This window comes from Branchiostoma floridae, chromosome 9 (assembly GCF_000003815.2).
Source record: "Branchiostoma floridae strain S238N-H82 chromosome 9, Bfl_VNyyK, whole genome shotgun sequence".
Classification (NCBI taxonomy): Eukaryota; Metazoa; Chordata; class Leptocardii; order Amphioxiformes; family Branchiostomatidae; genus Branchiostoma; species Branchiostoma floridae.
Window position 1 is genome coordinate 22,184,172 of NC_049987.1, and position 15,290 is coordinate 22,199,461.

Genomic DNA, 15,290 nt, shown 5'->3' on the forward strand with positions numbered 1-15,290 from the left:
AGTTTGAGTCTAGAACAGAAACTGGCTGGCGCTGGGGCAGTTGATGCCTGACAAGTTCAGACTGCCGTCAGGTTTCACCTGGCACTCCGCCTGGACATTCAGGTAGCTGGGGATCTGGGGACAGAGATGGAATTTTAATGATTCTCACATTGAAATGTTGGTTGTGTTAGAAACCTTTTCCCCGTTACTGATGAAACTATAAAAAGTTATTTTCATATCTTGTCCTACCATTGTAAAGCTACTGGACAGGTACAACACAGATAAAGCATTGTGTCAATATTATTGATTATGTGTTACAGTAGTAAATTCTTGGTACAAAGGGCTACAGAATGATGAAATAAGAGAGCCTGTACAGAAACCTCTGGCCTGGATTAGTCAAGAAGCTAACTAAAAAGAGAAACCTGCAGCTGCATTAGATATGAGTAAACCTGCATATTAGATGAGTAAACACCTAGTAAATACAGTTGTACCTTGTTTCAGCTCTTGTCTTCAGCTCTTTTTCAGTCATAGTTAGGTATAAAAATCAGTTTCTTCCAGACCTCCAAGGTCAATGATGAAAGATAGTGGATGCTATCTAAAACATCTGACTGTTTCCAATATCATATCCAGTTGCTTGAGTAACTGCTTTTTGGCGTACCTTATTACCTGGATGTCTAACCTACATCGACATTTACATGACAACTAATTACAGTACCTGGTTAGAAGCCGCCTGCCCGTTCCAGCCCCTGAGACTGGACATACAGCCCACGCTCACGCTCCTCTTGTGGAACCGCGGGGGGTCGGAGGTCGGCTTGTCCCCGCCGAGTTCCGCAGGTTTCTCCTCGCTCTGAGACGTGACGGACGGCTCTCTCAGCTCACGCTGGAGAACCAAGGTCACCTTGTCGAAGGACATGTCTTCTGAGAAGGAGCTGAAGAAAAACAATTCAAGAAAAACATTAAAGATAAGAAAGTAATCAGTAATCTTTGAACCTTTGTTTATTATTGAAAGCTGAAATTGGCCCGCAAGCTGCTTTTCATTGAGGTCATGAAAGAAGAGGCAAGGCTCAGACAAAGTAACGCTAGTTCACCTTTATCCGTAGGGTAAGCTTTATCCGTTCTTTTTAAGAACAATGTATTTAGGGATATCAAGTCGACAGATGATTGTTTCAAACTGCAAGATCTTGAAAATGGTACAATTTGAAACTACCGTTCATAGACTTAATATCCCTGAATACCCTGTTTAGCAACACAGCGGATATGGATAAAGGTGATCTAACGTTATATAACAGAAAAACAATTTACATTGTTTAAGTCCTTATGATTCTTAGGCACCTCCTCAAACACATGCAATGGGTGTCCATACAGACCAATATAGCCACAGGTAAGGTGTTGAAGCTGAAACAGATTTGTGTCAGTAATATACTAGGCAAGTTATAAACTTTCTTGTTCAAGCCTCTTTCCATATTGAATGTTTTTTTGCCTTCACCATGACATGGCACACAGGTAAGTTGTTGCAGTTGAGACAGAGCTGTGAGTAGTATACTATGTGCAAAGCGTCACCTCTGCATGTGGAGGGTGATGTGCACAGTAAGTAGTATACTAGGTGCAAAGTGTACCTCTGTTTGTGGAGGGTGATGTGTACAGTAAGTAGTATACTATAAGCAAATTGTACCTCTGCATGTGGAGGGTAATGTGCACATTACTGCCCAGTATCGGGTGTCGCTTCTCACTGTCTATGCACACATCTGTGATGGTCATCATGGGCTCCATGTGCAGGAGGAGGGACGAATCTGGAAAGGAAAAAAAAATCATATTCATTTATCTAAGTATATCTGAACAAAGAAACACTATAAATCCAAACACAGTTCAGTCAAACCTGGGATGGACAAGTAGCCACCTTTATCTAAAGCCCATCTGGCCATTGATTTACAATAAAACACGTATTTGTGACACAGGGCTCGAAATTCATTTTTGGGATTAGGTGCACTGGTGCACCCAACCAAAAAAATTGGGTGCACCAAAAAATTTTTGGGTGCACCACATAAAATAGCATAGAATTAGGTAGAAAACCCTACTTACAAACCTTACTGTTCCTCTTCTGAGCTTGTTGAATCTGAAATGGGAGTTTCAGTCTCACCACGTGGTCTGGGCCCATAAGGGGCAGTTGAAGGTCGTCGCCTCCCTGCTGTCCACCACAGCCTTATGGCAGGCACAGGGTCAAATGTTTCAACTGATTGTTCACTCAATGATATTGCCATCAGGCTTGTGAGACATGCAGGGGCAAGACAAGACCGCCAGTCTGTTTTGACTCGATTCATTAGCGAAAACGACCTCTCACACTCCGCCGTATGTATGGGGATTGTCAGTACCAGGCGAAGTAGTTGGAACACATTCCTGTACTCTTGTTCCTCGCGCCTTAACATCATCACCCAAAAGTCCTTAAATGATGGCGGTCTTCGCATACCGGACAGCTGGGTCCTGCAAACTCTTTTCAGCTCATGCCACTCTCTTAAGGCACTTTCAAGCTCAAACCCATTCACTTCCAGTGGTCTTTGGAAGTGTCTGTAGATTTTCCTCAGTTTGTCTTCCTCAATGTCATCTTCAGTGTCATCCTCTTCCTCCTCTTCATCTTCCTGTTGCCAGCTGGAGAACTGGAAGACTCTTGCTGCAGAGAGTACAGACTGACTGAGCAAAGCATCAAATCTACGACCGAGATGATGTAAAGTTGAATTGAGAATCTGCTGACAATCTCTGATGACTTCTCCCCTATGTGCAGCAAGATCTGATGGTCTACCACGCTGTGCTCTTCCCATGTGCAATGTGGATCCCTTCCACAGCACTGTCCCATCCCTTTCCTCCACCTCAGACATGAGTCTGGTCAGCTTCAAGGGGCTGCACAACTTAGTCAAAGATTTTACCACACTGTCTACCCGCCTGAAAACAGATTCCAGAGTACTTTCATTATCCTGAAAGACTTTGGACACTGAACACACAAGTTCCAGGTATTTTGCCAAGAACAGTGCAAACAACACAAACTTGACAGATTTTACCACCTCGAGGATTCCCTTTGCTTTGTCCCGGCTATCACCACTCCCCAGTTGACCATGTTCTACAAGCTGTCCAAGATGCTGGACCAGGGCGGGATGGTCTCGTGTAATGGCTTTTAAGGCACGCTCTTGGTGTGGCAGCCACCTCGTACCAGTTGCCTTGGGCGGTTTCAGGACCTGAATGTGGAGAGCTTCTGCAGCATTCTTAAGTCCCTGCCAATTTAAGGGTGAGTAGTGGTAGAATTTGTAGATAGTAGTAAACATATCATGAACTGTGGAGAAGTATGCTACTTCTTTCAATACGTCCTTGAAGACAAGTTCGAGTCTGTGCGCACAACATTGCAGGACAATGAGGTGCGGACATTCCTCTAGTAAGCGTACCCCAACTCCGCTAAGGTTCCCCATGTTTACGGGTGCGCCGTCAAAGCATGCAAAAGTAAGTTTATCTCTCCAGGACTCTCCCAACTCAAGGTCTTCCTTCAAAGCTGTTACCACAGCCTCCGTAATGTGCGGAGCATCTCCTCTGTCAAGGGGCTTTAGCGCAACAAACACTGTAGTTGGCTCCAGGTTGTCCTTGAGGTATCTGACATGGATAACCTCCTCTTCAATAGACCCTCTATCAGTACTGCCATCGGCTAATATGGCGATAAAATCAGAATCTTTTACCGCATTTGACAACTTTTTACGCATTTCTTCTGATATAAAGTCTACAAAGATCCTTGCCTCTTTGTCGTTGAGGTATGTTTGCCCCACATCGATACCATTCTTCTTCTGCAGTCGCATAATACCCGGAAAATCTGTAAATGGTCTCCCTTGCTTTGCCAGATAAAATGACGTTCTAAACAAACATTGCATCTGATCAATTTTCTTTTCCTCCATTCGTAATACTGCTTTCTGCATTGGTCTCTGCTGAACTGGTACATTTTCAGCTTCCAATTTCTTAACTGCAGTTTTGTGTTCTGGTCTTTTTTCATGTTTTCGCACAATCTTTATTCTCATTGATGTACATCCTTTGATGAATTTATTTCTCTTCCCACTTTTATCATATTTCTTGCATGCCTCACACCACATAATGCGCCTTCTAGAGTGTTTCAGCCACCATCTCTTTTTTCCCTTGTCGTCAGTCATCCAGGAATCCTGGAATTTGTATTGTTTCTTCTTCTTCTTTTTGGCCTTCTCATCCAAGGACACTTGGTCCTAGAAAAAAATTGGACTTATAAATTTTTTTCAATGCCATACTTCCTTTTGTTCCTAAGAAAACTAAATAGAACAACTTCTTGACATGATCTGGGTAGCTCAATAAATAAAGGCAGAAAAGTTGTCAATGGAATATCATTGGAAAATTATGTTAATTATCTTTTTGGTGGAATCTATAAATATAATGCTACAGTATAAAGTTGCATAAAAGAAACATTAATTGCTGTTATTTTTGGCATCAGATTTCAAATTTTACTTGCAAAGCTTAAAACAGGAATAACCAACATGCGTGAGAAAAATAATACTAAATGAAATGTGTATCTTTTATCTAATATACATAATAACAACATCTATGAAAGTAATTTTTCACGAGTGGACAAAATAGAAAAAAATATTATTCAGTTTTTTTTTATTTTGTAATTTTTCACGAGTGGACAAAATAGAAAAAAAATGCTATTCATTTTTTTTATTTTGTAATTAAAATCACATGGCGAGGGGAAAAATAACGTATAAACATAAATATAAAATAAACATGCCTATAGGATTATTATTGGACGACATTTTAAAAATTTAAAAAAAATTTAAAAAAAATAGCCTTACACAAAGCTTTGGCCTTTTGGCAGCTTCTTCTGTCGCAGAATCGCTGTCGGATTCATCTTCTTCTTCTTCTTCTTCTGTCGCTGAAGACCCGCTGTCTGTTTCTTCTGTATCGGACTCCGACTGGGGGGGAGCCGACGCCGTGGACGGCCCTGGAATGTTGTTATTTTCCTCGCGCACGTGGGCGCCCCCCTCCCCCTCTGCCTCGCCGGAGGAAAATTGGGTTCTTCTGGTTCCTGATTCCTCACGCTCTGAAGGCTCAGGCGGTGTTTCTTGGATCTCTGGATCATCTTGATCTTGAGTGTCGTTGCTTCGGCGTCCACCCCCACGCCCATGCCCTGAGTTTGGGCTACTTAGGAAGCGTAGCAAAGATGTTTGCTTTGACATGTTCACGCTTTGACATCCGGGAATTCTAAGACCGAATTTTGCCGACCTTGACATCGTGACCGATGTGGTCGCGGAGATCAGCGAGGTTAAGACGAAAATGCACGAATTTAACATATTCTCGTCTCGGAAGATATCGTAGGAAGTACCGAAAACTCCCGAAACACAGATGATGTCATGTTTTGATCACATGACTGCGTTCTCTTGTCCAGGATTATCAGCGTGCGTTCTCTTGTCCAGAGTTACCAGCGGAACCCGGAAGTTGGTCGGCGTGCGGTTCACGATGTCGGCGTGGCACGCACGCTGTTTTGCGTCTTGTTAGATTTCGATGAACCCAAATTCCAACTTAACAACCCCAATTCTTAAACAAGTATATTTGTAACACTTGGATGTCAAGAATAATGTGCATAATAGCATGTTAAACATAGGTAAACCCACAAAAATATTTGGGTGCACCCTGTGCACCCACAGAAAATAATTGGGTGCACAAATAAATTTTTGGGTGCACCTGGGTGCACGTGCACCCAGTATTTCGAGCCCTGTGACACCTCTTCATAAGGACCACCTGGCCATTGTGACCACACAGGCATTAAGAATGCTGTCTATAGTGACCACCTGTCTGAATGCCTTATAATTACATACATGTGTACCTCTGGGTTCTGGGCCGAATACCTATAAGCATTACACCAACACAATGCCACTAAGAGCTACAGTTTGTAATTGTAAATCTTGTAATATTCAGAGTGGTTTAATTACATTTTGAATTTTAATAATCTTTTCATCACGAAAAATGTCACACAACAAAATTAATGGATTTTCTGTCAGTAAAGCACTCTGTGTCCTCTCTATGAACTCTCAATACCGTGAATACCTCCTACGATCCTCCATAATATATAATTATATAATTATGATTCCCTAACATGAAAATGAGTCCCCTTGAACTTAAATGAATTTACTCACCCCCTCCTGCTGACTTGCCACAGACAGACAACAGCTCGGTGTAGAAGTGTGTCCTGTCTGCAGGACTGAGCAGATCGTTGGAGGCCAGCAGGGAGCATGACTCGGCATATCTGGGTGGGGTTAAGGGTCACATCAACAAGTACTGAGAAACAACAAATACCAGAACTCACTTGCCAGAGAATGCCGTTTTTAATGAATGAAGGGAAGACCAAAGTAATAAGTGAAGATGATTTAAACCCCTTTTCTCCATCACACAAAAACAGATACTGAGAAAGGCTAATCAAATACCAGATCTCAAATGCAAGTCTAACCAAGGGTGTTATTGGTCTACCAAAACACCTCACGTCATAAAATAATGAAGGGAAGAGGAAAATATTTAGTAAAAACAAAATGAAGATTTTAACTCTTGACCAATTTAATCCAAGACATTGATTTAATTTCGTTACTTGATATACTATTAAATCAGTGTCTTGGATTGAATAGCATATAGTACACTGATTTAATAGTATATCCAATAACGGAATTAAATCAGTGTGTTTTGTTTTGATTGGAAATACTACAGGAATGAATGAATGAAGAAAAGCAATAGAGCTCATATTTGCCCATTTGATTGACATCTCCACCTAAAGGATACTTCTGCATGTTGTTGAGCTCCTTCTGACAGAAGGCCAGGTCCTTACAGGTGTTGGTTGCTAGGAGACCCCACCCTTCTCGCTGGTACATCTTCAGGGCGTCTGACAGGAAGGACTCCGCCTTACGGGCATCTCCCAGCATCCTGGGAAAACACAAGGAATAAATCTAACTTGTCTGGTCAAAAGCCGTGTTATTCACTTGTGAGATCCAGTTTTACTCACCAGGGCTGGAAATACCACCTGCATATGCAGGTTAGTGCAGGTAAAATTGGAGCTGTGCAGGTATTTCTGGTGTCTACCTGCACCTAACCTGCACTGGTCCATGTACTGGGTTTTATACTAATGTCTGATCATGAAGGTGTACATGGATTGTTATTAGCTGCATTGACTTTTACCACCTATAAAGTATTAAAAAAAAAAGCAATGGTACCTGAACAATTTTAGTATGATCCATACTTCCTAAATTCAGAATGGTGCAGGTAAAATTTGTCCAGTGCAGGTAATTTTCAATGTTACCTGCACCAGTACAGGTATGCAGAAAAAAGTATTTCAGGCACTGACTGGCCTGAGGGGGTTGGTACGTGTACATGTATTCAGTTCTACTCACATGTAGAACGCTGCGAGATCCTTGCCGATCCTGCGAGCAGACCGGATCCTGCCGATGTGCTTGTACGTCCCCATGGCCAGCTCCGACAGCTCCAGGTAGTGTTTCTGGAACGCAGCTTTGGACGACAACGCTTCTCTTAACTTCTTGTCTGGACTGTTTGGGATGCTCTCTGCTAAATGATGACAGACAGTGATGGATACATTGCTAGGGAAATGTCAAACTGTTAAGACTGTCTTTCTGAAAAGCCGCTTTGGACGACAAAGCTTCCCGTAGCTTCTTGTCTGGACTTTTTGGGATACTCTCTGTTAGATTAAACATTGTAAATGATGAATACAGGGCCTTAAATAACAAGACAGAACTTGGACAGCTCAAAAATTTTCTAAGGCTGTTTTTGATAACAAACATTACCACTGCTTCTTATCTGCAAGATTCTACAAAATATACATGGATATAAAGAAACAAACACAAAACACTAGAATATTTTGCTACCTACAAATGTAGCATACTTAGCAACTTCGTTGTTACCAAAAACGAAAATCCCACCAATTGTCATTCAAAATATAAAGGGTGGCAGCACACATTTAAGGCACCTTTGGTCTAATACTGGACTTGTCTGTTTTTCACTCTGTTGGGGGCTGCAAATAAAATGAGTTATTTACTGTACTTCTTGTTGAAACACCTTACTAACAACGAACTGTTGCAGATGACAGAGCACTGAGCTGACCTTTCTCCGGTTTCTGCCCCATCCCAGCCAGCAGGTCCACCACCATATGCAGCTGTTCTGATGATGGGGTCATGTCAGGCATCAAGCCACACATCACTCCTAGTTCATGTAGCTACAGAAAAACAGAAGTGCTCGATAAAAACACAACAACATCCATTCAGAGCATAAACAACACAAAGTAGAACCACAACTAAGACTTGCGGACTGTGTAACAATCAGACAGACACATTTTAAGACCTCTGAAATGTTGGAAACTGTTTAGAAGTGATGTCTGACACTAGTCAGAATTCCTGTGGACTCTTTGCCTTCCCTGTCCAGTAGACTTGACATGCTGAGAACACTGCACGACACACTCCAGGACAGTAGCTTTCCTTTGAGTTTTTTGCCCCACCCAAGGACAATTGCTATAGTATACGGCCACTGTTGTGAAGGACTAAGAGTAAAACAAAGAGACATGGACTCTTGTTTATTCCCAGAGCATTAAAACAGCTCTACCCTGTGGCCTCCTAACAAGACCAAGTTCAACAGTAGTGATTGACTCTGGTACTTGTATCCCACGTGCTCTATTGCTTGACATATTCAGACACAAGTGAATTTCTCCCCACCTTCTCCCGTGCATACGCCCAGATCGAGGCTGTGTATGGGGAGTACGCCTCCACCTGAGAAGAGTCACTGCATCTCTCAATCATCTGCAGAACCTCCAAACAGCTCATGAAGGCCCAGCATGCAACAGCACCGGCAGGGAGGGTCAACTGGAAAATATATCATCAAAATAAGTAAATACATACTTGTATACTTATTAACCATCTCTGCACCTGTAAAGAGACCATCAATGCCCAGCATCCAACAACTCTTGAGGCTATGCAGAAAAGTCAATATGCAAAGGTGTCAGAAGTGACATGTTGTTCACTGAGAACATCAATATTAATTTAATTCTTCCCTCTATCTAACCTTATAAAGTAAAAAATGTATGATACTAGACAGAACTCAACTGTCTTGCTCAACACTCACTCAGTGCGACTTTCCACATCCACATGTAGGAAGAACAGCAACGTTCACTGGCGTGAGAACAAGTACCTCTGTCATTCCTTCATTTATTCAATCACTCCTGCATTTTTAGCTCTAGTATCTCCAGTTCCCTAACAGTGCACAAAAGGCAGTGTCCTCTAAACTACTTCCCATGGCCGCTGTAGGAAGAACAGCAGAGGGCACTGCCGCGAAAAAAGTTAGTTCTGTTGTTCACTCACTTACTCACTCACACACTCACTCCTTGTTACCTCAAGTATCTCCAGCTCCCCGATAACGTTGTGCACAAAAGGCAGTGTCCTCTGAGCGACCTCCCACGGTCGCTGTAAGAAGAACAGCAGAGCACACTGGCGTAGTTTTGTCATTCATTCATTCACTCACTCATTCACTCATTCACTCACACTCACTCACTCACTCACTCACTCACTCACTCACTCACTCACTCACTCACTCACTCACTCACACTCACTCACTCACTCACTCACTCACTCACTTTATTCTCACCTCCAATATCTCCAGTTCCCTGATAACATTGTGCACAAAAGGCAGTGTCCTCTGAGCGACCTCCCACGGTCGCTGTAAGAAGAACAGCAGAGCGCACTGGCGAGAGAACAGGTAGTTGCGGAGGTCGAGCAGGGTCGCCGTGTTCTCCTGGATCAGGTCGCGCTTGTCGTAGTTAACTGGTTGCCATAGATACAGCCCGTCCCAGCACGTGCACGGCCGACTGAAGCTGCCCAGCCACTCAGGAATGTCTGGGGGCGAGAAGGGAAGTTTCAATTTAAAAAAGTCAATCTTGAAATACTTCATGAAAGATTTTAACAACACTACCCTTGCAGTTCCTTAGCAAGTGGCTAGGGGGCTCAAACTTGCATCGCTTCTTTCTTATATCTAAAGCTTTCTACCACCAAAAAATCAAGACCATAGCTGGAACAGCTACTAAAGCTAGATACTGGATAAAGATACTAGAATAGATTCTTTTGAAGGAACACAACATCTTAATTTTGCTATGTCAGGTATGTACATTGCTGGTACAGTGATATTAGATTAAGAGTGAAGTACATTGTAGATACTAGATTTCGTACCTCCAGCATGTATGTTGAGTACAAACTGGGTGAAGAGTACTGGACCAGCATGTTAACATGTTTTTTTTAGTAATGATGTATCCTGTGTGGCTTATAATGGTTATAATTAAGAGCAGCAATACCGGTACTGTTTTTGCTGTACTACATGTAGTCTGTAACAGGGAGGGAGTTGGACACTTGAAGAAATACAGTACTGTTCCCACCTCCGGCCTGTATGTTGAGTACAAACTGGGTGAAGAGAGCGTCCAGCTCATCGTACTGGACCAGAGCATCTTCATACTGCTTCAGCATCTCAAACACAAACGCTAGCTCCTCCTGGAAAGAGGGAAATTTTGAATTTTATCTCACAAAATATAAGATCATACAACAATCTGATCAAACTTGTTTACATTTATAGCATCCCAAACACAAACGCTAGCTCTTCCTGAAGAGAAATTATTCTATCTGTATTACAAAGTTTGTTTGTTCCTTCAAACCCTTGTAGTACATAGTGGCACATACATTTAGGGCAGCAGGTTTTCTTACTGTTTGTGTAACGGTATATTTCTACAGTGAAAGATTGCTTGAGGCACCTCCTCAAACACGGGTCCCCCATATTACTTCCCTTCTAAATGACACTGCAACCCTAACTGAATTGCAACGAATATCCCCAGGGAGAAGGTTACTCAGCCACTAATTAACACCAGTAGTAAGACAACACTCACCTGTACAAGAAAGTATCTGCAGAAGTTCCAGTCCACCTCCGTACGCCGTTCCCGCTGGGCGCGCATGTTATCCTCGAACTGCCCGAGGTTCCAAACAAACAAACAAACAAACAAACACTCACCTGCACCAGGAAGTACCTGCAGAAGTTCCAGTCCACCTCGGTGCGGCGCTCTCTCTGGGCGCGCATGTTGTCCTCAAACTGTCCGAGGTACCAAACAAACAAACAAACAAACAAACAAACACTCACCTGGACCAGGAAGTACCTGCAGAAGTTCCAGTCCACCTCGGTGCGGCGCTCTCTCTGAGCGCGCATGTTATCCTCAAACTGCCCGAGGTACCAAACAAACAAACAAACAAACAAACAAACACTCACCTGGACCAGGAAGTACCTGCAGAAGTTCCAGTCCACCTCGGTGCGACGTTCTCTCTGAGCGCGCATGTTATCCTCAAACTGCCCGAGGTACCAAACAAACAAACAAACAAACAAACAAACACTCACCTGGACCAGAAAGTATCTGCAGAAGTTCCAATCCACCTCAGTGCGGCGCTCCCTCTGAGCGCGCATGTTGTCCTCGAACTGTCCGAGGTTCCGGTTGAAGGACACGAGAAGCAGCTGTTTCAGGCGCTGGACTAGCGCGACCCACGACTCCAGGGACTTGGGAGAATCTGTCAGTGGATCGTAGATAACCAGGCATCTGCAAAAAATGGGAGAAAATGTTACTGTAAGTCGTCATATGTTGATATATTGTAAATGCATTTAAGTTTGCGGGGATTTAATTTTGCGGTAGCTGGAGAAATGACTTTTCGCGGTGGTTTAAATTCCGCGGTAACACCATCAACTGGAGTCTAATACCTTAATAGAAAAATGTTTGCGGTGGATTTAAGTTCGCGGTGAAGTGGTCACCGCGAAAACCGCGAACATTAATCCACCGCGAACATTTCTGCATTTACAGTAGGTTATGAAGTTATCAGATGACATACCGAACCTTGTATCAGAAGAACATTCTAGAAGAAGAAAGTTATTGTGCAACAATTGTAACAGGTACAACAGCAATCTGTATATACATGGGAGATGAACTATGTTTGTTTGTTTGTTTGTTTGTTTTATTAGGATCTCCATTAGCGATACCACCAAAGTGGTACCGCTATTCTTCCTGGAGTCCGAAACTCTATAGTATATACAATAAAAACAAACATAATCAACAAAACTTATACAATTTGTTAACGGAAAAGTAACAAAATTAACTGAGGTAACTTAAAGTGAACGTACAAGCATCTAAGTTCTAACAATTAATCTAATCTAATGTAACAGTATAAACAATCTAGTTAATATCATGACATGCTGTATTCAATGCAACTCTGAGAGACAAATAATTATTATCTCTATAAAACAAGAAAACCACAACAACCTGTCAGCCTGTTTGCTGCAGAAGTCGCTCTTAATCTTGTCAATCACGGTCGTCCTCGGCAACAGCTTGTTCTTCTTGGCGTCGCTATTGGCAACCAGAACGATCATCCAGTCCTGGATGTTGTAGATACGCAGCTTCTGCAGCCAGAGGGTGATCTCGTCTTTCGTCTGGATTTTGTAGACGTCTACATCCTGATGGGAGATAAAAGGGGATGGTTAGTTAGGACTTAGACTGACTAAATCCTGCTTACAGCAGCCTGCCCAACAACCGCCGGCCTCCTAGAGGGGCCAGTTACAGCCCGGTACAGCAGAGTTTGTGTAACACAGACTAGTTAGGACCGAGGCAAAAGAATTTAGTGAAATCTTTCTTTTGCTTCATATATATGGGGTTCCAAATGACAGCTGACATGCAGTTGACATTTCTGTGCAAGAAAAGAATTTAGAAACTTACAAGTTGAACTACCGGTTGAAGCCCACACTACAGTTACATATGTATCATGCCAAAATGTAGATGTAAGTATGACAGATGACAGACAAGTTATCTATTTTTAAGTAATAATGTTGTCAACATGATATTTTTAGACATATTTTTGTAATTTTAGACGTTGTGCTGCCTATAGGTCTGTGTAATGTACTGTTGCATTTTGAATACATAAAAGATAAAACATGAAATGCCATCTTAAAAAAAAACCATGGATATAGGTTCAGTACCAGGGTATCTTTTACCACAGATAAAGGTGAACTACCAATGCAATACAACATGGCTTTCAACTCACGGGACAGTCTGTCCAGAACATGTGGAAGAATGGTTGCCGTAGCAACGACATGTCCCCCTCCTTGGGCAGCATCTCGTCAGTGAAGGGGACGAAGTTGGCCTCGACCTGGAATATGTGTAATTTGATATGTTTAATAATGTTATTGATTTATGCTAATTGATTGATTGACATTACATGTGTAATTTATTGTAGTGTACTTTATTGGATTGTATGTAGAGGACTCCAGGAAGAATACTGAATAGTTTGATGAACTGTAAATGCATTTAAGTTCACAGTGATTTACTTTTGCGACAGCGGGAAAATGGAGTTTTTGCAGTGGTTTTAACTTCACTGTAGTGCCATAGACTGCAGCCACATACTGTAATGAAAAAATGTTTGCGGTTGTTTTAAGTTTGCGGTGAAGTGGACACTGCGAAAATCACGAACATATTCAACGCATTCAACGAATTCAAAGTATTCAACTAATGGAGATTCCTAATTAGCAAACAAACAAACAAACAAACAAACCTGGACCATCCTGGGCGGCCGGCCGTACGAGCGGCGCCATTCCACTGGCTCCAGTGGCAGCCGCTGTACCAGGTCGCCATGGAGAGAAGAGAACAGGTTCTGGTCTCCCTCACCTGCGGAAAAACAGGACAAGAACTGTTAGGCATCAGGATGGAGATATAGAATACTACAAGCCTGGGTACCATCCTATTTCTACAGGCCATTCCACGGGCTCCAAGGGGAGCCACTGTACCAGGTTACCATGGAGGGATGAGAACAGGTTCTGGTCTCCCTCACCTATGGAAAAACAGGACAAGAACTGTTACGTATCAGGACGTAAAAAATATAACAATCTGACTGACGGGCAATCCACTCCATACGAGTGTTCGTGATGATGTCACGGTGACGCAGTTGTAGGCAAAAAGCAGACCTTTCTTCTTCTTCAGGTTGAGGTGGCCAACATCGTTGTATCGATGAATTTGACAAAACATTGATTGTCATATCAATCAGTTATTTGATCTGTTAACCCAAACATTAATTGATAATTCTATCTGCTGACGTCCTGGTAGTACCCCTGATGTAAACAACAGCAGCGATCGCTCATATGGTAGGCTAAGCAGTAATAAAGATGATGAAAAGGGGGTGTGGCTTTTTTTTTTGCTCAACGCTGAATGTACAAGATTGCGTGCATTCTTTGTTGTTTCTGCTTCATCTTCTGAATCGTATCTATAGTGTAACACTCTTAGCTACAGTTACTGAGAACCGAAACCTTTGTGGAATGCTTTGTAAAGTATGCATATCTAACATCAAAAAAATGTCGTCTGCACTCAGCTATACTTAATGTATCTGGTGACTTAAGCTAATAAAAGCCATAGGAAATCTTGATAGAAGCTACATACATAACCTAACCTCATCAGTATCTTAATTAGCATCACCGTTTTCAGCCACTATAGGCGACTAAACATACGTCAGTCCAGGACTTAAATTCCGATCACTGCATCGCCCCCCCTCCCCCCTTCAATATCATTCACTTGCCAGCGAAAACGTCAATGTTTGCAAAGTTGCAGTACATTTTACAGCTGAAAATAGACTTACATGTTATGAAAGGTTTGTTCTCCATGGTCCATGCACGGAATCACCGATTATTTCGGCTTTTTCTAGCAATGTCCACAAAAGCTCAAAACCGGACGGACATCTTGGATCTGTGACGGTACTGCAGCGACATCTGGCGATTTACAGTGCAACGACATGGTCATTTCTATTCTTGGCTGTTGGATTATTTCTGGGGGTAGCGGACAAATAATCGACTTTTTGAAAATTTCTAATAAAATAAATATACTATTTTCGTAAAATGAGATTATTTATGTTATATCAATTAATAGTTTTGATGAATAATAAAAAGACAAAAGGGTATACAGACAGAGCAAATTAGACTACTCTAGACTTATCCCCCTTTTATGTAGTGGATCAGTCAGTGAAACATGGCGCGCAATGTGAGTGATGTTCGTGTGGTTGACCAAGTGGAGATCAACAACGCCGATCACGTCCGCTTACGGACGTTGCCTGACGTTGTGACGTTACCTGGACGCTCCCCGACGTTACCTGACGCTGCAGGACAGAGCATTAATGGCGCTGGGGTCACGGTTATAGCCACAGGGGGCGAATGTGTGCACTGCTATG

The 15,290-nt window shown here is 42.4% G+C and overlaps 2 protein-coding genes across 2 annotated transcripts in view; both read right to left on the bottom strand.

Moving 5' to 3' along the window:
* LOC118422313 (trafficking protein particle complex subunit 10-like) overlaps window positions 1-13,834 on the bottom strand; it is a 25,551-nt gene extending 11,717 nt beyond the window's left edge. The window contains exons 1-15 of the mRNA XM_035829832.1: window positions 13,828-13,834; window positions 13,632-13,744; window positions 13,125-13,229; window positions 12,350-12,540; window positions 11,440-11,635; window positions 10,439-10,550; window positions 9,658-9,905; window positions 8,733-8,879; window positions 8,128-8,239; window positions 7,404-7,572; window positions 6,799-6,939; window positions 6,165-6,274; window positions 1,652-1,769; window positions 695-908; window positions 17-114 (exon numbers count right to left, since the gene is read on the bottom strand). Coding sequence (XP_035685725.1) covers window positions 17-114; window positions 695-908; window positions 1,652-1,769; window positions 6,165-6,274; window positions 6,799-6,939; window positions 7,404-7,572; window positions 8,128-8,239; window positions 8,733-8,879; window positions 9,658-9,905; window positions 10,439-10,550; window positions 11,440-11,635; window positions 12,350-12,540; window positions 13,125-13,229; window positions 13,632-13,744; window positions 13,828-13,834 — 2,081 coding nt within the window. The remainder of the gene's footprint in view (window positions 1-16; window positions 115-694; window positions 909-1,651; window positions 1,770-6,164; window positions 6,275-6,798; window positions 6,940-7,403; window positions 7,573-8,127; window positions 8,240-8,732; window positions 8,880-9,657; window positions 9,906-10,438; window positions 10,551-11,439; window positions 11,636-12,349; window positions 12,541-13,124; window positions 13,230-13,631; window positions 13,745-13,827) is intronic.
* On the bottom strand, window positions 1,938-2,967 carry LOC118422549 (zinc finger protein 862-like). The gene has a single exon (XM_035830181.1). The coding sequence runs from the start codon at window positions 2,847-2,849 to the stop codon at window positions 2,064-2,066; it is 786 nt and encodes a 261-aa protein (XP_035686074.1). The 5' UTR covers window positions 2,850-2,967; the 3' UTR covers window positions 1,938-2,063.
* Window positions 13,835-15,290: the final 1,456 nt, after the last annotated feature.